This window comes from Canis lupus, chromosome 29, assembly GCF_048164855.1.
Source record: "Canis lupus baileyi chromosome 29, mCanLup2.hap1, whole genome shotgun sequence".
Taxonomy (NCBI): Eukaryota; Metazoa; Chordata; class Mammalia; order Carnivora; family Canidae; genus Canis; species Canis lupus.
This window is the reverse complement of record NC_132866.1, coordinates 11,661,211-11,687,934: the sequence shown is the minus strand read 5'-3', so window position 1 is coordinate 11,687,934 and position 26,724 is coordinate 11,661,211. Positions and strand designations below refer to the sequence as shown.

General features: G+C 53.0%; 1 protein-coding gene across 5 annotated transcripts in view; it reads left to right on the top strand.

Annotated features, from left to right (window-relative positions):
* Window positions 1–26,724, top strand: part of GRK5 (G protein-coupled receptor kinase 5) — a 212,527-nt gene that overhangs the window by 166,002 nt on the left and 19,801 nt on the right. For 4 of the 5 annotated variants that reach the window (XM_072805119.1, XM_072805118.1, XM_072805120.1 and 1 more), the window contains 4 exons: window positions 18,136–18,236; window positions 19,989–20,081; window positions 24,631–24,694; window positions 25,593–25,733. In XM_072805119.1, the coding sequence (XP_072661220.1) occupies window positions 18,136–18,236; window positions 19,989–20,081; window positions 24,631–24,694; window positions 25,593–25,733 (399 nt within the window). Of the gene's footprint in view, window positions 1–18,135; window positions 18,237–19,988; window positions 20,082–24,371; window positions 24,393–24,630; window positions 24,695–25,592; window positions 25,734–26,724 lie in introns of those variants that run through there. The other variant, XM_072805122.1, reaches the window with a different exon arrangement.

The window sequence follows — 26,724 nt, the reverse complement described above, 5'->3', positions numbered from 1 at the left end:
GGTGGTGTCCTTTGAAGCACAACAGTTTTTAATTTTGATAAAACTCAGATTCATTTTTGTTACTTGTTTTTAAATGACTTGCTTTCATTTTGTCTTATCTATCCTTGTCAGAAGGCCTCAGGGTTTGGGGGAACAGGGTGCACATGAGGACAGAGTAAACAAATCGTAGTGCTCTTTAGGCCCATGAATCTGTCTTCCTTTGGAAAACCAAAGCCCCATTGCCAGTTGGGAAGAGCAGGGCCAGGCCTGGTCCTTCATGATTATTCCAGTTCTTCCCCTGGTTGATATGACAATATCCTTTAGGCCGTCCATGTCCAGCGCTGCTGTGGCATCATATGGACCTGCTCTTGCACCTTCCATGGCAACTCTCCAAACTGGATATTAGTGTGCCCATTTTACAGATCAGGCAACCAAGGTCTGGGAAGGGAAAAGGCTGGCTTAGAGTTGTGGAGGCAGGGCTTCCAGTGAGCCCTGAGTATCCTCCTTCCGTAGAGTTGTTTGCAGGACGGCTTGCCATCATTCATTTTAATTGGGCCCATGAGCAGTTGTGCCAAGTCTCCATCTTTGAGCTGCATCAGTCCAGTCACTGAGGCCTGGCAGGTGCCACCAGTTTTAACATAGTATCAGCAGACTCCAGGGGAAGTTCAGACCTGGTGGAGGATCCTGCTAAGGGGCCTGGACGCCAACATGCACTGGTGGGTTGGGGCAGGCTTCTGACATGAACTAGCTTGGGCAGCCTCTGTGAGATGCTGGGAATGCCCAGGGCGGGCAGCTTTTGGAGGGCACTTTCTTGCCGGAGGTCTCCCGGCAGGATATTGTTCTCTGGGCTCCACACAGACACGGGCCTCTTTGCCTCTGTAAACAATGATAGGGTAAGGCAGGGAAGTTTGTTCTTGTTAAGGGGAAGTTACCCAGCAGCCCAAGTTTTTTGCACAAAAGAAATCTATTCCTAGTGCTGGTGTGGCTCTCCGGAAAACATCCACCTTTTAAAAAGTAAAGAGCTTGAATGAAAGGAAATAATAATTATTCCAGGTTCCTTTCTCTGGCCCCTTGGCCCCCTGCTCACTTCTCTGGCGCCTCCCCCTTCCCGGCCTGGGCAGCTGATTAGTAGTGTGGCTTGCCCTAGGTGACTGGTTTCTCGGTGGGGACAGTTCCTCCGCTGTGGGGGCAGTCAGGAGCTTCAGTCCTTGCCCCCGGGAGTCCTTGGAGCCCCAGTTCAGCCACCTTCCTGCTATACATCCTTAGAGCTTCAGTTCCCCCATCTGAGTATGGGGATGATAACTATGGTGCAGATGGGTTCATGGCCGTCCTTCGCTCAATGGCACCTGCATAGACTTTGCTGTATCTGCGTACCTCCCTTACCATTATTTATATATATAGCTTTTTTTTCCTTTTAAATGAACTCATGACTTTCTGTTTAAAATCAGTGAGTTTCGGGGTGCCTGGCCGGCTCAGTCAGTGGAGAATGCAATTCTTGATCTTGAGGTTGTAAGTTTGGGTCCTAGGTTGGGTATAGAGATTACTTAAAAATAAAATCTTTTAAAATTTAATTAATTAATTAAATCGAACAAATGAATTTCAGAAGAAAACTTTGAGTCAGGAACATGCCTGGAAAGGCAACATTGATTTGTCAGACAGAAAGCTACCTGGGGAAAGTGGTGTTAAATCCTAGCTGGATCCTCTTTTGCCTGCCTAAGGCTGGGAGCCTAAAGCTGCCTTTTTCTTTGTTCGGAAGGGAGATTAGTCAGTATTGGAGATGTGTTAGCAAGACGGTGGCACCACACTGAAACTTTCTTCTTGATGATGGGAGGCTCAAAGAACTGAAAAGGGAATACTTTTCACCTAGTGATTTGGTATTATTTAATTGTGTCCCTGAATCTCCTAATCTCATCATCTACAGAAAATGCTAGGCTAACATTCTACCTCCCAGCTGTGATGCATTTTATAAATGTTGGCTTATTGTTGGAGACAGCATGACCTAGAGCCAGGAGCACTGGACTGGGAGTCAGGTTCATTCCCCATCTCCCTTCTGGGTTCTGTGACTGGCGGGGAGCTGGCGGGGAGTTGGTCCTAACCATCTGAACAACCCTTGGTCTCCAGGGCAACCCAGGGTATGGGATATGGGTAGCTTGGATAAATCCCTCCCTTCCCAGTGCCTGCCACATCCTCCACGGGCTTTGGGCTTCCAGACACTGGCCCTGGACCCAGCATTTCATCTCTGCTAGATTGCTTGGTCCTCATTGATCTCCCAGCACCTAGAAGAGCATCTCCATCCTGTTGTCAATGATTCCAGTGAGCTCAGAGTCCATCTTCGCTTGAGCCCCTCCAGAGCAGGATCTGGTTGGGCCAGCAGCTGGGCTGGAGGGGCAGCTGGGCCGTGCACCCTGGCTTTTCCCACTTTGCCACAGCACTGCAAAAGACTCCCTGGAAGAGGACTTAAAAGAAATCTTGGGAGAGGAACTTCCTGGAGTCTTCTCAAGCAACAGTGAGGAAGGGGAGGCTGGGCCTCTTCCTCTTCCATTTCTGGGAGCAACAGAGAGCGGGATTCAAAACAAATAAAGGCACATTTGTGCTTATTAGCTATCCTAGGACAAGACAGAAGGGAGTTGGCATCTACTGAGCAACTACTGCATGCCTGGAACTTCATGTTCCCTATTTTACTCGGTCCTTGTAACAGTTGTCTGAACAGATGAGAAATGAACGCTCTAAGGGGTTAATTACCTAAGAACACCAAGTTTGGCCTGAGTGGGGAATTGAAGCTGGGCCTGAGCCCGAAAGCTGCCTCTTGCCTCTTCGCACTCCCCTCACAGCCAGAAGCCGGCTCTCCCTCAGCCTCAGTTTCCATCAGTAGAGTGAAGAGGTTGGCCTGGATACCATCTGAGAGGCCCACCCCGCTCCAACCCCCCTGCAGTCCCAAGAGCGGCTCTTACTATGTGCAAACATGATTCTACAGGCTTTAAATATAACTCATTTAATCCTCACATCAATCCCACGGATTATTATCTCCATTTTAAAGATGAAGATATGGACACTTAGAGGTTAAGTAACTCACTTGAGGTCACATAGCTCGGATAGGGAAGTTGAGACTTCAGTCTGTGCTCTTGACCCTACCCCATCGTGTTCTCCTAGGATAACCTATCCTGGTTCCCTGCCTCAGGCTCTGCCTAAGTCTCTTTTTGACTGAGGGTTTATTAATGACCTGAGAGCACTCACCAAGGGAGCCTGGGCACTGTTTGGAGAAGCTGGGCCTATGAGGGCTCCTGGGTCATTTCAAGTTCACCCCAGTGCCTGGCACAACACTGCTCCCCAGGAAGGACCCCCCTGCTTGATCCGCCTTCTGAATGGAGGCCTCAGCCTCCAGAAATCCTGGTACATTGGGAGAGGAGGCCAAAGCCCATTCTGGGGCATCGTTCCTCTAATATACCTCGAGAGGACAGAGGATACCTTCTGGGGTAGGCCCTGGTACCCAGGGGAATCTCAGGGGCCACCCAGTCCAGGGCCTTGCAGATAGCTTTAGCTACAGATTTCCAGTATGCAAAGACAGAGACTAGCCACAGTTGAACTGTCTGGGGGCTGGACTCCTTTTTGCCTCCCACCCCCTCCACAGGCCGTGGCTTTTATAGAATACTTCTGGCTTGGCGGAACCCAGCTTCAAACCCTGAACTAAGTGGTGCCTGGCTGGCTCAGTTGATTAAGCATTTGCCTTGGGCTTGGGTCATGATACTGGAGTCCTGGGACCAAGCCCCACATCAGGCTCCCTGCTCAGCAGGGAGCCTGCTTCTCCCTCTGCCCCTCCTCCCCACTTGTGCTCTCTCTCTGTCTCAAATAAATAAAATCTTCAAAAACACAAAAAACAAAAAACCCTGAACTAAACCCATCTTCTTATTCCCTATGTGAGAGAACTGAGGCCCAGAGAGGGGCTGTACCCCTCCTCAGCCTCAAGGGTCACATGGCTTGGAAGAGGAGACTGGACTATTCCTTGCCAGGCTTTCCATAACCCCATGCTGGAAGCTTGGAGAGAAGGCACCAGAAGGAACTGACTTCATTTTCCAGTTCCTATGTCATTGGCCTGCAGCTGGGCCTCAATTCCCCCGAGGTTCTTAATCTTTGGGTCTATACATATCTAAATGCTGAGACAGTTGCAGCATCCAGGCAAAGCAGAGAAGCTGCTGGTGCCATAAGTTCCACAATTTGAGCATTTGTGCTTTTTAAATGGAGACCCTTGAAGGGGAATATTGTTAGCTCTTTCCTTTACTAAGGGTGGATTCTAATGGGGGAGATGTGAGGAAGTAAGGTAATTTAGCACCTACTGTATGCTCTATGCTACACCTCTATCTTGGCCCATCTTCACGGCTGTCCTGTGTAGTAGACACAGTTGTCCCTTCTGCATTGGGTGGAAGTCTTCCAACTGTTGAGAGGGCAGACTGGGACAATTGACCACAAGGACTCCAGTAGATGGGTGTATACAGATACACCCACAGGAGCCTATTTAGAATCACCAGAAGATGGAAAGGACCCAGTGCCCCTCAGCAGATGAATGGAGAAACAGAATGTGGTCTGTTGACTCAATGGAGTACTATTGAGCCATAAATAGGAACAAAGTCTTGAACAGGCTACCACACGGGTGAACCCTGAAAACATTACAGACAAAGTAAAAGAAGCCAGACATAAAAGGCCACACATTGTGTAATTCCACTTATATGAAATGTCAGCGTAGGCAAATCTGTCAAGACTGAAGTAGATTAGAGTTTACCAGGGGCTCATGGGAGGGAGGGATGGGGCATTACTGATTAATGGAGTGATGAGAAAATTTTGGGAAAAGGTGGTAGTGTTGGTGTCATCATAAATATAGTTATTGCCACTGAACTGGACACTTAAAAATGGCTGAAATGGCAATTTTTCCATTATGTATATTTTACAATAAAAGAAAAAGCACAGAGAGAGAGTGAAGCTGAGTTAACAGCCCAGTCTGTCTGATTCAGAGCCTATGATCTTTCTCCTCCACTGCATTGTCTTCTCTAAAGTTCACCAGAGACAGAGTGCCCCCAAAATCAGCTTCCCGGGTGCCACAGAAAAGAGCAGGTCTGGGAGGGCAGGGGTGTGGCCTTCTGTGGGCTGTACACGCTGGCTGTGCCCTCTCGGCCCTCGCCCAGCCACTGGCCCTGTTCAGGGCGGCCCTGAGGCTTGTCTTCCACTTGGCACCATGTCATTTGCATTGTCTCACGTCGTGGTCTCCCCTGCACAGCATTTTTAACGACTGTGCAATTGTCCTTCAAATAGACACACTTATTTTTCTTCCATGACCTTTCCTGGAAAACATACACTCTTTGCCCACAGCCTGACTTCTCCTCAGTTCCTTCTGACATCCTTGAAGCTGATGTGCCATCTGGGGCTCCTCACAGCATGCCTGTCTGGGTCCCTTTCCTTTCTCGTGACCTTCCAGGTCAGAAAATTGGGTGTTCCTTTGATGCCGGTGGAGCCAGCTCCGCCTCTGATCCCCGTTCCTGCGTATGTGTATGGTATTTCCGGCCCAGCATTCCTCTTTTTAGAATGGCTGGCGTCAGAGAAATCAGTCTTAGGCTTCCTGAGGACGTAACCACCCCCCCACCCCCGATCTGCCCCCCAGATGGGCAGCCATGCTGGTCCCTGTGCTCTGCTGCCTCACGATGTGGCCTGATTGGCCCTCCCCAACCATGGGCCTTAGGCAGAGCAATGACATCGTAGGGGGGTAGGGGGCAGGGGGGGTTTCGGTTCAATTCCCTGGATCTTTGGAGATGCCTGCCCTTCCTTCATTCCCAAGCCCCAGGGAATGAAATCTTCACTGAAGAAAAACCTTCCAAGGCCGAGGTATTTCCAACACAATTTCAAATTGAAGCTGATTTGGAAGCCGAGGAATGGGAGGGAGGGTGTTCTGGAAGAGGGAAAGTTGGCTTGCTATGCCCTGGCCTCTCACGCACAATGAATGAGGGACACTCCCCGCCGTGAGCATCCTGCACACCAGTGCCTTCGGACCAGGCTCCCCTCGTGAGTTACCTGCACACGGCTGCGCTCACCCAGAGCACAGTGGGCTGGATTCAACAACTGGCCAGGGAAATTCACACTGATCCCGACAGTCATTGCGGCCTGCGTAAAGAGCACATCATCTCCCATCCAGTGCTCTGGGCCCCACGGGTCATGGCCGGGGATTATCAAATTGACAGAGCCCGGCTGGCCCCTCACTCCCGTCCAGGCACGTTTCGTTTTGTTAATTATCGTTTCTTGCTTTTGACGTAAAGAGTCAAGGCCTTGGGTCAGGGTCACTCGTGTATTTTCCTTTCTTTCTCATTAAAATTGCCTAGCTCTCGGGGCCCCTGGCTAAATTCTGCCGATGTTTGAAAATGTCCTCTCTCTTTCTTTCTTTTTTTTTTTTTTTAAAGATTTTATTTATTTATTCATAGAGACACAGCTAGAGAGAGAGACAGAGACACAGGCAGAGGGAGAAGCAGGCTCCATGCAGGGAGCCCGATGTGGGACTCGATCCCGGGGTCTCCAGGATCACACCCTGGGCTGCAGGCAGCGCTAAACCACTGCGCCACTGGGGCTGCCCTCCTCTCTCTTTCTTTCTGACCCCGAAAAATCCTTCCTCCTGATTTCTGCGAAGCCACTTGAACAGCAAAGGAAATACGGGTCAAGACCCTTTAAGCCCCAATCTGCTTTTCCCTTCTTGAAGGGTTGTGGCTATTTCTCAAGGGCTGTGTTTCTCCACTTTGCTGACCTAGGAAACGTGACACTTTGTGGCTTGGGGTGGCCAGGTCAGCAGGCACACTGTCCACAAAGGGCTGGAAACCCCGTGCAGAAGCAGGGCTTGCTCAGAGCACTTCCTGGCCTCAGGGCCCCTTACTCGGTCGGTGACTCCATGAGTCTGCTGTTTGGGGTCCTCAGCGGCAATCCTGACATCTTAAATTTGTCCAGAAAAGCATCAGGAAAAGAAATGATTCTAAAAAAAAGAAAGAAAGGATTCTCTCAGAGCCCTTGACATCTCAGAATACATTTTGTATCCAAATGCCAAGAGCTAAAAAACAAGAGGGGTCCAACTGGTTGCTCTGCCGAACCCCCTTCCTCCTTTGGACCCTGGTCTGACCTCACCTCAGCTTCGGAGCCACCTGTGTCCAAGGAGACTGCCTCTCTTAGCTCTGCTCCTGGAGGTGAGAGGTGGCCCTGCACTCAGCCATCCTTAGTTCCTGGCAGTCACGAACTCCTTCCTGTCAGTGGCCGAGTAAGTTGGTCTCTGAGGTCCTTGGGGTGCAACTCGGGTGACCTGAGCACAGAATGGACACTCAGGAAGCCTTTGAGGCTGATGGACTAAATCAGCTGGGACCCCAGTGGGAGAAGCAGTGGGCTCTTTGCTTTCTGACTGCTCACAGCGCCTTCTCAGCTCTGCTAGCAAAGACAGCTCCCGTCCCTTGCAGTGTTTTCCTGGCCTGGCAGGATAACCAGCCATTTCCAAGGTCACCCCCAAAGTGGTGCAAGAGATTATTGCCCAAAGAGTTAAGGAGATTGCCAGGGTGGTCGCATGTATCTGCGTCATAATGGGATCATGGGCCTTACAGAGGACGCAGGGTTACTTCTCACCATGTCAGGGGCTTGGCTCCTGCACCTTCTCCTCCTCCCACGGGAAGCTCTGGGGAGCCTGTGAGCTCCTCAGACTCTGGCTCTTTGGCTGTTCATCACAGAAAGATAAAGGCACCGATCAGGCTCCTAAAGGCTTGGTGGCAGGCAGAAAGTGGACTCCTGGGTGTCCCTCTGGAGAAGGCCCCTCTAAGACACAGTGCTGTCTGTTAGAGACAAGGGGAGATCCAGGTTTTGTGGGGACTGAAGTCTAAATAACCTGAAGACCGTCCTCATTACAAAAAGGAAGAGAATATTAGGTACGAGAATATTTCTCAAAAATGAGAAAAGAAATCACAAACCAATGACTAGAGCCTTGGAGATTCGGGCGCTTTTTTTTTTTTTTTTTTTTTTTTTTTTAATTTTTATTTATTTATGATAGTCACAGAGAGAGAAAGAGAGAGAGGCAGAGACACAGGCAGAGGGAGAAGCAGGCTCCATGCACCGGGAGCCCGACGTGGGATTCGATCCCGGGTCTCCAGGATCGCGCCCTGGGCCAAAGGCAGGCGCCAAACCGCTGCACCACCCAGGGATCCCGATTCGGGCGCTTTTTATCTGAAATCTCAGTTTAGCAGAAATGCCTCTGTAGAAATGCTTCCCCTCCTGCCGAGAGCTCTGTGTAGCTCCCAGGACTGCAAGGAAAGGGCCCCAAAGCTTAAGCTGTCTCTGCTCCAGTGAATCGCTTCTGATTGGAGCCTGTGCCCACCCTGATGGGAAGCGGTAAGCTCTCTTAGAACTTGAAAGAGGCACAATGAGAAGTGTCATTTTTTGGCTTCTACGCCAACAACCTCTGGCCACCAGCTGCCTGTCCAGCCTTGTGTCTCTGCCCAGTAGGCCTGCATCTTTCTGTCCACTCATCAAGCTGACCACGGGGACACTCAGGGAAGAGTTGGGGATGTTTTGGCTGAGAGCTAGAGGATATAGACACCAGCCCTATGAGTGGAGGGAGCCCCAGCCCCATGATACTCTGCTCACGAGCATATGTCTGGCCTATTTTATTTTTCCCCAGTGACCAAGAAAACAAAACCCTGACTTTGTCTTTTGATTCTGTTCTTATTTGGGGCTCGTGGATTGTGTCTCCTGCCTGGCCATGGTCGGAGAGAGGAACTGCTCTAGACGGACACAGAGTACACGGCAGTGGCTTTTCCACATGGCACTGAAGGTTTTGATTAAAAAGGTGGAAGAATGGTGCTTTTTCTTCCTGTCAGCCAGACCTTAAACCAAGCCTCGAGTGAGGAAACTGTCCAAGGCTGCCGTTCAGTAAACTCCCTCCTTTGTCTTACGGTCGTGATTGTACAAGCAGGTTTCATTTCAAGCCAGGATTGGGGGTTGAAGTGAGCCCTACTTTGCCTACCTCCTGCCAGTCCCAGTTCTCATCCCTAGAGTCAGGCGGGCTGGGCTGAGTTAGTTCACAGAACTCAGAACCAGCCAGCATGAGGGGTGATGGGGAGGAAAAAAGCAAGGAGAGAGGAAGCCTCCGGTGGTTTGGGTGCCATCTGGCAGGTCCTCCTAGTCACCTACCTGCCCTAGCTCCTAATTTTATAGGTAGTGAATTGGTCTGGATTATTGGTGGCAAGTGGCAGATACTTAACTCCCAGTTGCTTGAAGGAATTTATTGGAGGGCTGGGGATATGATGAAATGAAACTGGAGAGAGCCAGCAGCTGTACATGGGCTGAGGAACCCTGCAGTTCCAGGCTCTGCCTCCAGCCTCCAGCCCCCAGTTCATGCCTAAGACAGCCACTCCAGCCAGTTGTAGCTAAGAATGTCCCAAAGAACTCTGGCCCAGTTGTCACGAAGTTAGGGTAGACCAGATGACCTCATGAGGGTACTTCTGATGGCCAAGACACCCATGCTCTCCACTTCCTTCTTCCCTGCTATGACTGTGAATGTATGCACACGCATTTATTCAGCAGATACATTGAGCACCTACTGTGTGCCATCATCAGTTCATTTCAGCAAAGCAGAGAGATCCCAAGTTTTAGAGCTAGGCAGGCCTGGATTTGAATCTCAGGTCTACCTTTTACTAACTATTCTGTCTAGGAGCATGTATGGAGTACTAACCGCTCACCATGCATCATACCCAGTTCTGAGGAGATGAGAATAGATGACTTTTCTGCCTTTCAAAGAGCTGTCTAGAGCTCAGTTTCCACATCTGCAACCCTGGATCAACAAGCCCTGCCATATGGCCTTGTTCTGGGGAACAACAGAAGTATAAATTTGTGGAAAACTCACTAACTATCAGGCCGGCCCCCCTCCCAGGCACCCACAACCACCTCTGGCCTCGGCTCCTGCTGAGTCCTGAGTCCCACGCCTGCCCCCGCCCACAGCCAGGCCCTGGCGGCTCTGTGTGCAGGGCTTCCCGCGGCTGACGCAGATCCCCTCGCGAAGGGTCAAGGAGTGGCCAGGGTATGGCTATGGGAGTGTCCCTCCCCTGTTCCTGTCCTGGAAAAGAAATGGGAAACGGAGGTGGCCCCCCAAGAAACAGCTGCCTCCACCCTGGTATGGGCCAAACAGGCAAACCTCTAAGCAGCCCTTTTGGGAAGGCAGGGGGCCCTCCAGAACCCCTTTTCCCGCTCAGCTTTTCCTGAAAGCTGAGTCTGTCCACATTGGGAAATTGCAAATAGTTTACATGGGGAATGTCAGCTGCCCACATATGAAAATATACACATCATTAAGCCCTAAGTGCTTGCGTCTGGAGATAGAGCGGACGGTCTCCTGGGCTGACCTTTTGTTCACTGATGCAACTGCTGCTAATGAGCATGGAGCCCCTCAGTGGGATGTTTTCATATGTTGAAACAAAGCATATGTTGGCCATTAGCCTGCATGTGTGTGTGTGCGCGCGTGTGTGTGCGTGCTTGTGTGGTACGTTCGACAACACTATACAAATAGTGTTTACCCAAACATGCAGAGTTCATTTCATCTAGTTATCCAGCCCCCATGAGCCTCCAAAACCAAAGTCACATCCTCCTCACGAGATCTGAGAAGGACTGGCATTCTTGGAGGACGTGGTGGTGCTTAAGGATAAGGCTCTCTGACCAGGTTACCTGGGTTTCAATCCTGTCTTTGCTCCCATGCTAGCTATGTGACTTTGGGCAGGTTACTTAACTTCTCTGAGTTTATTTCTGTATCTCTAAAATGGAGATTATAATAACTAAAATCTACCTTTAGAGGATTAAAAAAGACAACCCCATGTAAAGCTTCTAGGACTTAACATATAGTAGGGGCTCAAGAATTGGCTGTGATGGTGATGGTAACGGTGACACCTGTGCTGGGAGATGGGATTGGGTGGAAGGTCTTACCTGCTCAGAAAATTGACTTGGATGAGGTTGTATTGGAAGTGGGTCCTGAAGACTGAGTGGAATTTGGACATGCCTTGGGGCAGAAAGGGCTTCTTCCAAGCAAATGAGCAAAGGTCCAGCAGCTGGAGAGCTAGAGCTTCCCAGGAAGTGACAAGTATGGGATGAACATCTATGAGCAGAAGGCAGAAGGGAGAAGCAGGTTGAGAAGGGCATTTGGGACCAGGGCCAAGAAGGCTGTGGGCTTTGTCCTTTGGAGTGGAGACCATCTGTGTTGTGTGGTATGGAAAAACTCCCTTGGTGGCCAAGTAGTAGCGGGTGAGAGAAGAGAATTCTTGAATGCAGGGCATTGAGGTGGGGATGGAGAGGGGTGGGTGGGAGAGCTACTGGGCTTAGGGTTGCTGTATATACATGTCTCATCTGTGAGTGGGGACAAGCTGGATTTGAAGAGGCCAACAAGACCAAAGCTATGTCCTTCCCTAGAATTGGCTAAGGACACCTGGTTCAGGGCCAGGGCAACTTAGATCCACTCAGCCCTGCCATGGGTCCCCTTCAAGTATTACCCCTGGCTGTACCACGGGCCACAGTGTGACCTTGGAGGGGTCCCCTTCCTTCTCGGCCCCTTGTCTCAGTGAACCCCATCTGTGCCATGAATGATTGAACCAGCTGGGCCCTGATGGGTCTTTACGGAAGAGCCCTCTGTGATTGTTTCTTCCTGCTCCACCTCAGGTCCTGAATCTGTGAACAAGTATAGGGTATGTGTTTCCAGAAGGCTCTGAGGGTGACCCCAGGGGCATTTCAGGATTATTGACGGCTACTAAGGAGGTGTGGGAGGTGGCTCTGAAGAGCCTTTCACAGCCCAACCATGCCTCCATCCTTTAGTGCCTCCAGAGACACCAGCCACGTATAGCTGATCCCTCCTCCAGCCTGCCATCTTTCAACAAGAGACTTGGAAGCCAGGAGATGCTTCAGGAGCAAGGTTTTCAGACATGTGGAGTTCCTCACTCACAAGGGACATAACGCCCCTTCCTGCTGCCAATCATCACAGTGCAGAGGGAGACAGCAGTGCCCGGGGGCGCAGGGGCAGATGCAGCAGGGCCCTCACGATGCCACCCCTGGGCTAACGACTCAGCAGTCCGTGAGAACCAGGCTCACAGAAATGGCAGCTCGCCGTGTCAGCTGTTCCTCCTTATTGAACATCTTCTAGATGAGTCCTTCTCTCTCTACACACGCCCTCCCTGCTTTCACCGGCCTCCTGGCCTTAGCCCTTGCCACCCTGGCCTCCTCCACCTGTGTAAATCCGACGTCTCCCCCAAGGTCCAGCACTTGCCTCCCCTCCCAGGCCGATTTCTCATTTTTCCCCTCAAGTGTTATTGCAAAGGCTGCGCTCCTCAGATCTGAGATGAATCACTTGGTAATTATTTCAGGTGTGCCATCTGGCCTCCTCACTCCGAGGCCGGGGAGGCTGGGCCACCTGTGGGGTGTGCGCAGTGAAGCGCGGTGAGGGGCTCAATAGCGCCACCTGTGGGTAGAGCCGGGCCGGCCGAGGCTGGGTGGCCTGGCCTGTGGGGGCAGAGCTGGCCTTGGACTGTCGCCTGTCCTGAGTCTCTGCTGTGAAGTCAGTGATCGTGGGCGTCGGAGCAGCTGAGAGGCAGAGCCTTGGGCAGGGTGGACGACCAGCACCTGCTTCCTGGGTTGAGAACCGAGTAAAGCATCATGGGGTGGCTTGCTGCCCAGGCCAGGCTGCTGCCCTCCTCACCGCCATCCTCCCTCCTGCCTCAGTCCCTGAAATACCCAGCATCGTCCCGCTTCAGGTCCCACAGAAGGGCCCTTGGGAAGCTGCAGGTCTAGCCCGGGAGGGGTGGGGCCTTGAGCCATCGCCACACCAAGAGGCACTGAGGCAGCTCGAGCCTCCCTGTAGGTAGTTAGCCAGGACGTCACCAGACCAAGCACGTGGGCACTCTCGATGCACTGCGAATGCAGAGGGTTATAAATACAGCTTCAGGCCTAGTCCTTGCAGGTTGGCTCTTCCATCCAATCAGATCTCCCCCTCCCCACCTCCATCTCTACGCCCCCCTCCCACGCCCCCATCCTCTGCTTTACAGCTAGTTACCTTCTCTTTAGAAATCCTGAGGCCTCCAGGCCATCGATTCATTGCTGGTCATCAATATTGTGCCTGAGTATTGCAGAGGTTACTGTTTTTTGATGGAATGGAGGACAAAAGGGGTCTGGCTTAGACCAGCCACATGTCAGAATTTAGGGTCATAGGCAGGCAATGGGGGCAGCGTGAGAACGTACTGGGTTGGAGGGAGGGACAAAAGGGAGAAGAGGGGCCGACTGCCCCCTGCTGCATCCACTTCTTCCTTCCTTGTGTGCCAAGTGGCATGAGGGACTCTGCTCACAGTGCTGTGGAGCCCAGAAAAACACCCGTGCAGCCTCCATGTCTTGCTGCCTAAAGTCGTGCCTGCTGGTAACATGGACAGCAGGAGCTACTGTATCCCTAGCACCTGTGACGTTAGCATCAGGAACAGCAGAGAGTGAGTCTGGGCCACCAGGAAGGAGGTAAAAAAGAGCAGATATTCTGAGAGATTCCGAGGGGGCGTTACAGCCCAGCTCGCCTGGGCTGTCTGTCCTACCAGCTGCGAATGCCGGCTGCCTGTCCCCAGCCAGGTGAGGGCCCAAGTTCCTCTGGTACAGGAGATGGATTTAAGGTGAGCATCTCATTCCAGAGAAGGGACGTGGAGCAGGTTCTTTCCCCTGTGAGTGAAGGCACACACTCACGGACAGTGGATAAACGCCCCCTTTGCTCCCCAGCAGCTCTGGGGGGAAGTGGTGGAGAGGAGCCTTAGCCAAAGAGGGGAGCAGGTGCAGATTCGTGCTCCAGCTGTGATCTCAGGGGCAAGGCAGGGGCTCCCTGCAGCCTGCAGTTCCTCAAGGAAGCCAAGGTGTGTCTTGTCAGTCTGGCTCAAGAGGAGAGAGCAGCCCCCAGCAGGCAGAGCTGTGTCCTCAAGGCCGTGTCCCCAAGGTACATGTTGTTGTCTTAAGCTGTCCCAGGAGTTGGTCATAGAGCAATCCTTAAGAGCATCTGGGGGTCCTCTTCACTGTCAGCAGAGTGGACTGTCTGGCCGGGCTGGGCATATGAGCACATCGAGGTTGGCCAGCTGGTTAGCTTCCGTGCCCCAGACCATCAGAAGGCCACGTATTCATGGCGGGGCCTCCAGCACAGAAACTTGGTCCCTCCTCTCGGTCCCACCGAGAGCTAATTCCACATATTTCAAGGGAAACATGGTGCCTAAATTCACACTGTGGTATTAAAAGTCAAGGCCTGCTGTCTGGAACTACTTGAGGAGATCATCTGGTGACCAAAGAAATAAAGTGTCACTTCAAAGTACTGCTGGCCTGAGAGGGTCCTAGGCCCCAGGGGAATTTGTAGCAGAGACCTCCACCGAGACCTGTTCTCCTGGCCGCTTTCAGCCCTGCCAATATCTAAGGGCCTATAGGGGCATTTTTTGTTTGATTAGAAATTAGGGAGATGTCTTTAACACAGAGGATGGTCCCCAGCCTTCTCTCCACCCTGACCCTCTGCTTCACCCCAGAGGGACAGCTCCTGCTAGAAAGAGCCACAGTGCTAACCACAGTTCTCCTGGCTCTCCTCAGCCTTCTTGCGGTGGGGGTGACACTCCTGTCCAGAGCCCACCTGGCCCCAAGGATACAGCCCTCCTTTCCCTGGCCCACCTCACAGGCCTCCTGGGACCAGAAGGGATTCGCTTCCTGGAATGAGATCTGAAGCCATGGAATTTTGCCTTCCAGCCGCAGGGGATGGATTGCAGCAGGCTGTGGTTGTGCGGAGCCCAGAGGGCTCTCAGTGTCGGGGGACACTATCTTCCACGATGTATTAGACCTCGCACCCAGGCTAGGAAGAGCCTTCCTCATTGGTCTCCCTTGGAAGCTGACTTCTCTGAACCCGAGGGAAAGGATCAATACCTTCCAATTCCATTGATGCAAGTTGCAAACGTCCCCTGGACAGTTGTTCCTCTCACCCTCCTGGCAAGTTTGGGTTTCAGTTCCCAGCTTAAACTGGCCAACAGCTTCTTATTCCCGTACTGGCAGAGGCGTTACTCTCTGGAGTCACTTGAAAGGGGGTTTGGTTGGAAACGCTTAATCTCTTCATGTTGAGCCAGAGACTGAGCTTAAACCCATGGTCGTCAAACCAAACGCACTATTACCCACTCATTAACTCCTATTAGGGCTTTGACCGTGGGCAGCGTCCCCAGAGCCCTCCCACCAACCCACCCCAGAGAATGAGAGTGGTGTGACTCCCTGCACATAGCTGGATCCTGTCTAGAGCCTGGGCAGCCCCTCCCATCCCCTGAGGAGGAAGCAGAGTATGGTCCTCCGTGGGAAGGCCCGGGAGGGCTGGAGGTCTGAGCCCAAATTCTGCTTTGCCTCTGACTCTGTCCTCCAGGGTCTTTCCCTGGTGACCCCGCCCTGTAATGATTTCCTTCTCTGAATCAGGCTCATTGCCCTGAACGGCTTCATCTTTCATTTCAGTTCTTCCTGCCTCCGCTGGAGGGATGCACCTTGCCCTGCTCACCCTGGGGGCAGAGGGGCTCCTGGGAGACAGGGAGTGCGTGAGAAGGGCACAGGTGGCCCAGACACCCCACCACCTTCAACCAGACTCCCTCCAGACCCACCCACCCCACCTGTGTTCACATCCCCTTACTGGCTGGGTGACCTCGGACAAATGACTGAACCTTTCTGGACTTGTTTCCTCATCTGTGAGATGAGCATTATAATAGTATTTACCTTGTGGAGCCATGATGAAGATTAGATGAAATGATGCATATAAAATATTTCTCACAATGCCTGACCATAGTTGGCCTTTAGCAGAGGCAAATTAGTGCTACCCATTGGTTTTAAATAGTCTATAGATAAATTCCATTTGGAGGAGGAAAAAAGTTTGCTGGTTACAAAAAAAAGGGGCAGGGGGTTTTGAGAGCCACCGAGTTTCAGTGGGCCCCTTTCATACATCACCACATATAGCCTCGAGAGGCCAGAGAACTTCCCATTAGGATGTTACCTGATTTCTGTACTTCCTGTCTTACTGGAGAAAAAGTGCTTGGGAGTCAGGCCACATGGGCTTCACCTTTAACACCCCCTCGATGTGCCTAGCACCAGGTTTGGCCCACTTTGGGTGGGTGGAGTCTGATGACAAAACAGTCGTGCAACTGAGTGCATACAGGTGAGCAACCCAGGTGCCTCTTCTGAGGTCCGAGAAGTGGGGATTTCTTCCCACAACCTCCCCACCCAGCATCTCTGTTTGGTCTTTGCTGACTCCTCCCAGATTCAAGTCACATCCTGGCTCAACACATTGTCTCATGTCACTCCTTAACATACGTACAGTGGGCAGCAGTTCTGGGCCAGGCACTGGGCCCTTCAAACCAAGGTAGCGTGGCCGTCCGCTCTCGTGAAGCAAATTTGCCCACGGCCAGGTTTGTTCTAGTATTAGGTTGCTCTAAAGTAGTCCAGAGTCACTGATCTCCAAGAGATTCAGCTGTCAGAATTCCTAAGAAAGTCCCCCAAGTCTTAGAAGCAAAGCCCCCAACCATCAGTTCTGGGAGGATCTGCAGGGCATCTCTGCAGCAGCTTCTTTGTGTAACAGAGGGGGAGATGGAGGCACCCAATGGCCCCAGAAGGTGGATCAGTGCTCGGGGGCTCCAGTTTCTTGGTCTGGGGCTTCTTCTGCAACGTCAAGTATCTCTACAAAAGGAGGGTCAGTTGCTCAGAAGTCGGTGCTCCACAGGTTGCTCTTCTGCAGTCTCTCTCATCAAGGTTTTTAGTATGTGGAGGGAGGCACAGAGGGTGGAAGGGAGCCACCACCACCTAGGGTTGGTGATGGTCAACAAGCCTGTTGTGTGGCATAATTGGGTGAGCCAGTGGCATTTACCTTCACCCTGGCTGCCCCTGAGGCCCAATCCAGGGGGGACAGAGCCTAAGAGAAGAAAGAAGGAAGGAACTCAGGAACGCTCAGGCTTTCAGAACCATGATGAATAGAAAGTGAGCCACCGATTTCATTCACTGGGGTCTTGCTGCTGCAGGTGCCCCCGCCACCACCACAGACGACACCCAGTGGGCTTAGCAGGGAAATCCGCTCCATAGTCCCATCTCAGTAGCTGAAAGGAAAAAAAGCAAGCCTTTCAGATTTCAGCATCTTTGGAGGAGAATGATACATCTACATCCCATCTCTCTGAGCCCACTGCTGGCAATGTACTCAGCCCTATAATTTATTAAAAACCCACCTGGTGGCCCAGCTGGTGGTGGAGGGTGAATGATCGGAGGAAGGGGGCAGGTGAGCTGGCTTCTGGGGGTCCCAGCACCTTCCTAGAGGTGGCCTTCCGAGAGGTGCTGCTCCTGGGCAGGACTCAGAAACTCTCTGAACCGTCCTTTCAAGCTTGAAACACCCACGCCGCAGCTTCGCAATAAAGAAGGAAATGACAGTAATGATGTTCACTGCACGCCTCTACCAAGTGCCACGGTCTGGGCCACATGCCTGACCCAAAGGTTTCACTGATGCTCTCTGGGAGAGACTGTTATTCCTGAATATCTTCCTGGTAACAGGGGGCTGAGTCCAGACCAAGGTGCCACAGCTGCAAGTAGCAGATCTGGGCCTCGATCCCATCTGTCAGTGAAAGCTGTGCCCACTGAGCACCCCTTCCTTGCTGCTGAGCTGTCCTTTTGCTGGCCCTTCTGCCCCTTCCAGACCCTTTCGTGCAAGACCTGGAGGCTAGGCAGGTGTTCTCCTTGCCCTCTGAGCAGACAGGCCAAGCACGGGAAGGGGCATCTGCAGGCTCCCCGGGGGGCTGGCTGACCAACCAGTCCACATTGTGCAGCTCCATGCACTCATCTTGTTTGGGCCTGACCACAAGCCCAGGACACAGTGACATGGTTCTCAGTGCTGCAGATGAGGGCAGCAAGGCTTAGAAGAACCAAGTGACCTCCATGAGGTCGCATAGACTGGATATGGCCAAGCCAGAAATGCAGCCCTAAGTCTGGTCTTGTTTGCTGCCTTCTGGCTCAGCCACCTCTGCGCACCTCTGAACGCGGCCTGGGGCCCAGGGCCTGGAGGGGGCAGGAGGGAGAGGTGGTGCCCCACATTGGCCCCCCACTGACAGTCCTCTTCTATTCTTCCAGTCCCCCGTTTTCGTTGCCCAGGTTGGCCAGGACCTGGTCTCCCAGACGGAGAAGAAGCTCCTGCAGAGGCCCTCCAAGGAACTCTTCTCTGCCTGTGCGCAGTAAGTGCTCCTCCCTGTCCGGGCCCGGCCTCAGGCCCTTCCCCTCCGCAGCCACAGAGGCTCCGGAGAGAGGCTGCCCCTGCCCTCCACCTGGAGCGCCGGGCACCAGGGCAGGTCTTCCGTGCCCGGGGGCCCCAGCCAAGCCACCCAGCTGTTTGTATACTTCTTAGGAAGGGAAAAGATACCAAAGTGCCAAGTCCAAAGAAAACATCTGCCTCAAAGGGTGTTGAAAGCAAGTGGCTCTCCAGGCTGTTGAGACAGAGGAATGTGCAAAAACTTGACCCTGTCTGGGTGGTTTGGGAGCCCTTCCCAGGCCCCCAGCTCCCACTGCTGCCACCAGCCAGAGACGAGTAGCACTGCTGCAGGAAGGGGGCTGCGGGGCTGCCTCTCAGCCACATCCCATTGCCTTGTCTGCAGGCCGTACAGTGATCCTAATGGAATATGAGACCAGTTGGTGGATGTGCTGCTGGCTGGACACCAGTTAAGCCCCCACCTGTCCCTCGAACATATACTGTGAAGGCGTGAGCCACTAGGCACACACACGTGCATGTGCCCGCACAGGTACCATTCCCCGTAAGCTGACGGATGCATGCACACAAAAACCTTTTAGAACCTGATTGCCCCACACGGCTGGATGAGTCTGGGGCTTGCTGTGTGCCCTTGTTCAGCCTCTGCACCACAGACAGCTGGGCACCTGCTGTGTGCCTGGCACAGTGGTAGGTGCTGGAGGGTACCACAGTGAGCAAGAACACAGTCTCGGCTTTCATGGAGCTTAACAGCCAGGCGGGGAAGACGTGAAAACCAGTGCCCCTGTGCCCTGTGGGAAGAGCTGGGAGCCCCATGACGAGAACAGATGTTTAGAGCGGACCAACTTGGGGCCAAGCCCTGCTAGGTGCCAGGGAGAGACACGCCTCCCCCCCTCCCACCCCCCCACCCCCCCGCCCAAAGCAGAAACAAACCTGGTTGCTGTCCTCTTAGAGCTGGCTGAGGTTCAGATCTGACAGCAGGTTAGGCCCCTGGGCTATCACTGACTCTGAGGGAGTAGACATCCTGGCACTGGTCCTGGCTCTCATGTTTGGCAGGACACAGCGTCCAACATGCCTCCACTGTACATGCCACTCCCTCTCCCCACCCCCCATCCACAGGTCCCAAGTGCCTGGGCCATATTGGTCAGCATCGCCACTTTTTAAAGGGAAGGAACCCATCCCTGCCTATAGCCAGGTTCAGAACCCTGCGGGCCTGGCCCACAGCAGGTGACACATGAATTCTGCTGTGGGGATAGGAATCTCCTAGTGGCTTCACTGGTCCTGGACCCAATCCAGAGCCTGGTTGCTCAGGGGCTACTTCCCTGCTCTGCCCACCCCCCACATACATACCCCTGTACCCAGTTAAGTATTCTTCTGTCTTCACTGCATCTCAAGAGTACTTTCTTGAGAAAGAGAGAGAGAGAGAGAGACCTAAGTCCCCCCAGAGACCTCATTTAACCCTCACTCATGATAACATGGTTCTGCAGGCATTTATCCGATGTTTGTTACTTACCGGTTGTCCCATATCACACCACCAACCTCATGCTCACAGCTCTACCCCAGGCCTAGAGCCATGCAGGTACCCAGTAAGCGCTCACACAATCAGCCAGTCACTTCGGAAGGATGATGGGTTTCTGAGGCCAGTGGTAAACCTGCTGGATATATACATATGGCTCTGCTCTTAAGATCAGGATTTTAAAATGTTTGTTTGTTCCTTCTGAGCCAGGTCTGTCCACGACTACCTGAAGGGAGAGCCCTTCCATGAGTATCTGGACAGTATGTATTTTGATCGCTTTCTCCAGTGGAAGTGGTTGGAAAGGTGAGTGCTCCCCTGGCACAGCCCACCTACAGGTGTGTACCAATGTGTGTATGTGGCAGGGGGAGGGGGTACAGGTTTGCCACCTGAGTACTCATAAAAATCAGTTACCTCCATGGGTCCATGGTTCACATAAAATTAGCCACCCTGCTCCTATTGATTAAGTTCTTGGCTATTCTTCTAGAAATGCTCTGTGCTTATACATATATATGTGTATATGCAGGTTCACATACTCATAAATACATATTACTTACTCTTGCTTTTTTTGGTTCACTGCTTTTGTGAACCACATTCCCCCTCTGCCAGCAAATAAGGAACTGTCATATTCTTTGAATGAGTTGCAAATCCCTGATTTAGCTCAATCCCCTGTTGATGGACGTGGAGGTTGCTCTCAATTTTGTGTACAATCTTCCTTAAATAACTAATAGCTTTGTACATATATCTTCACGTACTTTCTCAAGTACATCCATAGAAATCCCTAGCAGCGGAATTTCTGGATCAGAAAGCACCGGTTTTAAACAGTGAGGCACCACTAAGTTGCCCTCCCAAACAGCTGTCCCCCATTTCCACTCCTGGCAGTGCCCCAGTGTCTGCTTCCCCTCAGCCTCATCGACACTGTTCTTGTGTTTTCCTGTCCAGTGTGTGAGCAGCAGGGTTTCCTTCTTATTTATCTTTTCATCTCCAATACTGGGTAAAACTGAGCATCGCTTCATGCTTTGCTACCTTTTCTCTGCCAAGTGCTCTCAGACACGGCAGTGACTTGGCCTGACAGATACAGCCTCCGTGTGACAGATGAGGAAGGAGAGCCATGGTGGCTTGCCTGGTCACACAGCAGGCCAGCAGTGTAGCCTAGGGGACCCCTGGTCCAGGACCCCCAGCACCAGGCTCTGCTCGCCACACCGTTCCAGGATTTGCAGACAAGGGGAATGCCTGCGTTAAATCCACGTTGGGCTCAGCTGCTAGACAAGGGCAGGAGCATCCTCTTCCCTGTGTCTGAGGCCTGGCACTCTCAGGCATCTGGGCGCCCTCTGGGCAAAGCAAGGAGCCATCTTGCTTCTCCCTGTCACCACTTTTGCTGGCCTGGTGCCCTGCAGATGCTTAGGAAGCTACAGGACGGGGACGCCCTAAAAGCCCCATCCATGACCCTTCCCTGGTCATGTCAGGAGGCCCAGAGGAGAACACCCTGCTCTGTACCACTAGGGAGACATTTCTCTCCACTCCCACTGGTGGGAATGACAGTTGAGCAGGAGACCGTCTTCTCTGTGGTCACTGGCCACCACTAGCCACCTCACTCATGTACGTCATGGCTCTGGGAGAGCCAGAGAAGTGAGGGGTCAGTGCAGACATCCCACTCAGGGCCCTGGAGTCCGTCCACAGCCTGGGTCTGAGTCCCACCTCTGCCTTCTCCAGAGGGACCTCGGGAAGGGCTGCTCACCCCTCCTTACCTCAGTTAACTTATCTGCGAGATGGGAATAATAATAGTGCCTGCCTCTGTAGGGCTTGGGTGTGGACGAGGTGAGGTAAGTGTAGTACATGCGTATAATAAGGCAAGTGCTCAAGAAAGGTCAGCCATCTGGCCCCAGGAAGTCCAGTGCTGGATCCAGTTGTGGCTGTCAGTGAGATCATCGGCGTCGCCCTTAAGCGTCTGGTATGGGAAGGAACGGCTGGCCCCCGTGTTTCTGGTGATCACAGGACAGACAGTCTGGTGGGGACGTATTCATCACCACCCTCCCGCACTGCCCCAGAGCCCTGGGCTGTGTGCCACACAACCTGATCCATGCCCACCTTCCTGGGGTTGAGACCCTCCATGTGAGCTCTGCAGCGGGCAGCCTGGGATTGCCAGCTCCAGGGCCATCACTTACCATCATGACCTTGGGCAACTCATTCCCCCTCTGAGCCTAAGCATGCTCACCTGCACAATGGGGACAGTCCCACCAACCAAGGCTTACCGTGTGAGAATTACTTTAGTGCTTGGGCCAGGCGCTTCAGGCAATGGGGACTGTTAGCATAAAGACCCCCAGAGGGGATGTGTCCTTTATTCTTAGAATTCTAATAGTGACATCTGACACACAGCAGCTTACAAAGAGCCTTGGGATGCAAATGCCTTTCAATATCCTTTTACGGAAGATATGTTTTATTGAAGGCTCAGAGAGGTTGATGGATCGGCCCTGGGCCACACAGCAAGGACCTGGCAAGGCCAGAACCCGAACCCACGGTCCTTCGATCAAGTCCTTCACCCTTATTCCACCCAGCACTCTGTTCTCGTAGAATCCTTAGCTGTGGCCACTGGTTTTGATCTTACTTGTCTGTACTGAACACTTGAAATGGAGAAACAGCCTTTTTAAATCCATGTGTTGACTGCGAAGAAGTTAGGCCCTTTCGTGGGCATTAAGTGTGGAAGCCACTAGGGCAGGACCCTGGCCTAGAAATGCCCCTAAATAACTGACAGCACCCCGCTTCCTCCCTTTCCTTTCCTTTCCTTTCCTTTTTTTTTCCCTTGCTAACAAGATCATGGCCTGTTCGTGCTGTACTGTTGAAATATTAAAGGGATTTTCTCCCTCCCAAGGTTAACCGAGAAATTCCTCGGAGACTGTATTACCCTCATTTCCCCTAGCAGAGGAGCTCTGTGGTAATGCCGACCGGCTGTTTGTTCTCCATGTATCGTAAACTGTTAGGCCCGGGCGCCTTCATGTGGTTTCGAGGGCAGCTGTAGAAACGCTTCCCGGGGCCGCACGGCGGAGGCAGCCGCACGGCAGGCTTCGCTGCAGCCCAGCCGCTCGTGTGCAGGACACGGGGCCGTGGAGAGTCCTGCGGAGGGTGGCCCTGTGCTCCCAGCGGGGAGATAATCAGGGAGCCGGGCCCCCCTCCTGAAGAAACAGAGACAGAGTGAGTCCGGGCACGTGAACTCCAGAGATGGGCAAGCTGGAGAGAGCCCGGGCTGGGGGCGGGGGGTGTTCGGGGCTGTCCTGAGAGAGGACCCAGCAGCAAGAAAGGTTGCGACAGAAGGTTCATTCAGGAGCTGCGGGGTGACCAGAGACTCACTGGTCTTTCTCCAGCTGCCCCGAGTATGTGGGCCAGTTCAGTCACACTCCAGTGTGGGCCCTGGTCAGGCCTCTGGGGTGGGGTGGGGGATGCTCAGAAAGAGTCCTGGAGGTCCAAGAGCTACGTGTGACATCCTAAAAGCGGATTGTTGTTTATCCATTCATGGTCCCAGGACACTTAGGTGTCTCCATCTCTTAGCCCTTGTGACTAATGCTGCAACGAGTGTGGGAGGTACACACAATGGAATATTATTCAGCCTTAAAAAGGCAGGAAATCCTGCCGTTTGTGATAACACGGAGGAACCTGGAGGACGTCTATGCTAAGTGAAATAAGCCAGACACAGACAGACTGCATGATCTGACTTAGACAGGGACTCTAAGATAATGTCCCAGTCATAGGAGCAGAGAGTGGATGGGCAGCTGCCAGGGGCTGGAGGGGTGGAGGATGTAAGGAGAGGCAGGTCAAGGGATGTAAGGTTCCAGTGGGTTCTGCAAGATAAATAAGGTCTGGAGAGCTGACGTAGTGATTGATGGGACTAGTTCACAGTACTGTGTCGCATGCTTGCAGTTGGCCAAGAGGGTAGATCTTAAGTGTTCTTACCGGGAAGAGAGAGGGCAAGAGGCAAAATGCTAATAACGACGGGAGGTGATAGAGAGTTAGCTTGGTTGTGGCGATCATTTCCCGGTGTGGACGTGTAGCAAAGCGTCACGCTGGATACCACTCAGTTACACCTCAAAGAAGCTGGGGGGTGAGGGAAGCGGATCATTTTTAACCAAACAGGCCTGTGATGAAAAAGCCCAAGCTGTCTGCACCGTGGAGTTCCTCGAGGCAATTTTAGATGACTGTTTGTTTATTTACTCCGGGAAGTCCCACCCTTGCCTCATGATCAGAGGATCTGTCTGATTAGACATTATAAACGGCTTTAGCTAATTAAAATGGGAGGCCGGGAGATACAAAGCAATGGTTACTTCATAAATACCGCTTTGGGCAGACGGGATCTCCTAGTGTTGTGGAGCCGGGGGGGGGGGGGGGGGGGGGGGTTGCTAACGGGGCCCTGGGTGGTGGAAGGGCGGAGGTGCCTGGTAAAGGATGGCTGGCAGCCTTTCTCCCTAGGGACGGAGGTGGGCGGGCCGACCAGAGGTGCAGGTGCGGGAGGGGTGCTGCGTCCTCCCTGGGACACCGAACCCGAGGCTCCCGGGCCCCTCCCTTCTCCCTGCAGAGGGCGCGGCTTCTTCCTAAGCTTCGACACCTGACTTCCATCTGGGAGAGAAGGTGCGTGACAGCTTCAGTCCCCTGCTCTTCCCTCCAAGCCAGCCAGCCAGGGGACTGCTCGTGTCCCAAGCTGCAAAGGGCCGAGCGCGGGTGGCCGGGGATTTGAACACCCAGCCCCAGGGCAAGTCCTTGAGGGTCCCAGGCTTGGTTTGGAGGGCATGCTGTGCTGCTGTCTGTTTCGTGCGGAGTCTGCATGTCAACACCATGAGACCAATGTTGGATTCTTGTTTTTTTCCAGGCAACCGGTAACCAAAAACACTTTCAGGCAGTACCGAGTACTAGGCAAAGGGGGCTTTGGGGAGGTGAGTGAACATCCGTGTCTTCAGGTGGGAATTCTGTACTCCCACGGTCTCGGTCCCTTCTGTGCGCCTCGGGCACCCTGCGCCCCCTGGCGGAGAGGGAGGGTGAGGCGTGGGGCCTGGGAGAGGCTCCGCTCAGGTGGGAAAGGAGGCTGGTGGGATGGAGGTGCTCCTGGAGCCAGCCTCAGTCCGGGTTTGCATCAGGAGGGGAGAAACGGGTGTTCTTGGCTATCTTTGGAGGGAGGTGGAGGGCACGAGGGGCCCAAGCATCTTTTGGCCACATGATGCCGTTAACATGTGCTGCTGTCCTTTATCTGATCTTCCCGGTCTGCGAGGCAAGCCTTGTTATTCCCATTTTAGGGAGGAAGAAAGCTGAGGGTTGGAATGACCCAGCCAAGGTCACACAACTGAAAAGAGGTGGCAGCGAAAAGACGAGAACCCACATGCCCTGGCTCCCATTCTGCTGAATGATAAAGTCAGGGCTGTTGGGGGTCTGACACGAAAACAAACCTCTCTTACCAGCAGCTGGTGTTTGGAAGTCCCCAGTTAGCAACGGCTGCATCTGGGTGGAAGCTGGGGATGGAGAAACTCTAGTTGCCTCTGAGAGAAGGCCAGCACTTTAGCCCTCCGCTGGTCATCTAATCTCGGCGTAGTTGGTCACATATCTTGAAAAGCTAGGAAAGACCTAAGGGAAGAGGGACAGAAGCAAGGGGCACTGAGGTCAGCTCTTGAAGGCAGGGTCCGGGGCAGCAGTGGTCTGAGTCCAGGCTTCCTCCGGTCCCGGGACTGGAAGCACCCTTGGGCCAGGCTCTGGCACATTGGTTCCCAGCATCCTGGCCTCAGAGGACCCTGGGCAGCCCTTCACCTGTTCCGTACCTTTGGCCTCTCTCTTGCACCTCAGGTCTGTGCCTGCCAGGTTCGAGCCACGGGGAAAATGTATGCCTGCAAACGCTTGGAGAAGAAGAGGATCAAAAAGAGGAAAGGGGAATCCATGGCACTTAACGAGAAGCAGATCCTGGAGAAGGTCAACAGCCAGTTTGTGGTGAGTGGCCAGGGCCCAATGACGGGCCACCCTCCTGGTCCTGGTGAGCAGGGCTTCCGTCCCTCGGGAAAGGGGTGGTCGTCCAGTGTGCCGGGTCCCCATCCCCCAGGGAAGTGGAGCGCAGTGAGAGGATTAAGCAGCAGAAAGGCAGCTGGGCTTTCCATCCATCCCTCAAACTAGGCTGGCTCCCCTCTGTGTGGGACCAAGGCCTCTGTTCTCTAGAAGCACCTTGCAAACTCCCCAGTGGATAGAAGCACCCACTCTGGGCCCAGCCAAGGAGCTTTGTTTCCACAGATCCTCATAGGCTGGTTTCACCACGGGGAGACCTGAGAGTCAGTGTCCTGGAGAGGTTCATTGTGTTACCATGTCTCGCCCAGGCTCTGCTGCAGTAACAAAATACCCTCCAATTCAAGGTAGCCAGACACAACAAAGACCATTGTCACGCACGTGGAATCCAACCAGATCCCACCACCCTTCTCCGTCTTACATGTGCTTCACCTGGAGTCTTAAAAGTATATGCTGGGGGATGTGCCCAGGGACCCTTACTGCCTCCACCATGGGGATGCCCCCCACTCTGCCCACAGTCCATGGGCCAGAACAAGTCACTGCCAGGTCTAAGCCAGCTGCAGGGAAACATGGAAGAGGACGCGGGTGTTCAATCAGCAATCAGTCCCTCTGCCACATGTCACTATCAAACACCTGTACAAGGTAAAACCCATACAGCACAGGGAGGTACAGAGTACGAATAAAAGCCTCCCTCTTCAGGTAACCGTCCCAACAGGTCTGATTCATGCAGAGGCTTTAATATTTTTGACCAGTGGAGTCCTACCAGACATCTTAGGCTGCAGGGCTTTCCCCTTAAATTGTAAATCTTCTCCTGTGGCCACACCTATAGCTGTACCTCTTTTTTTTACGCTGTGAACCCTTCCCTGCCCCCGTCCAGCAAGGAGATAACCCATAATCTGTGCAGCCAGCCCCATGGGTACAGATC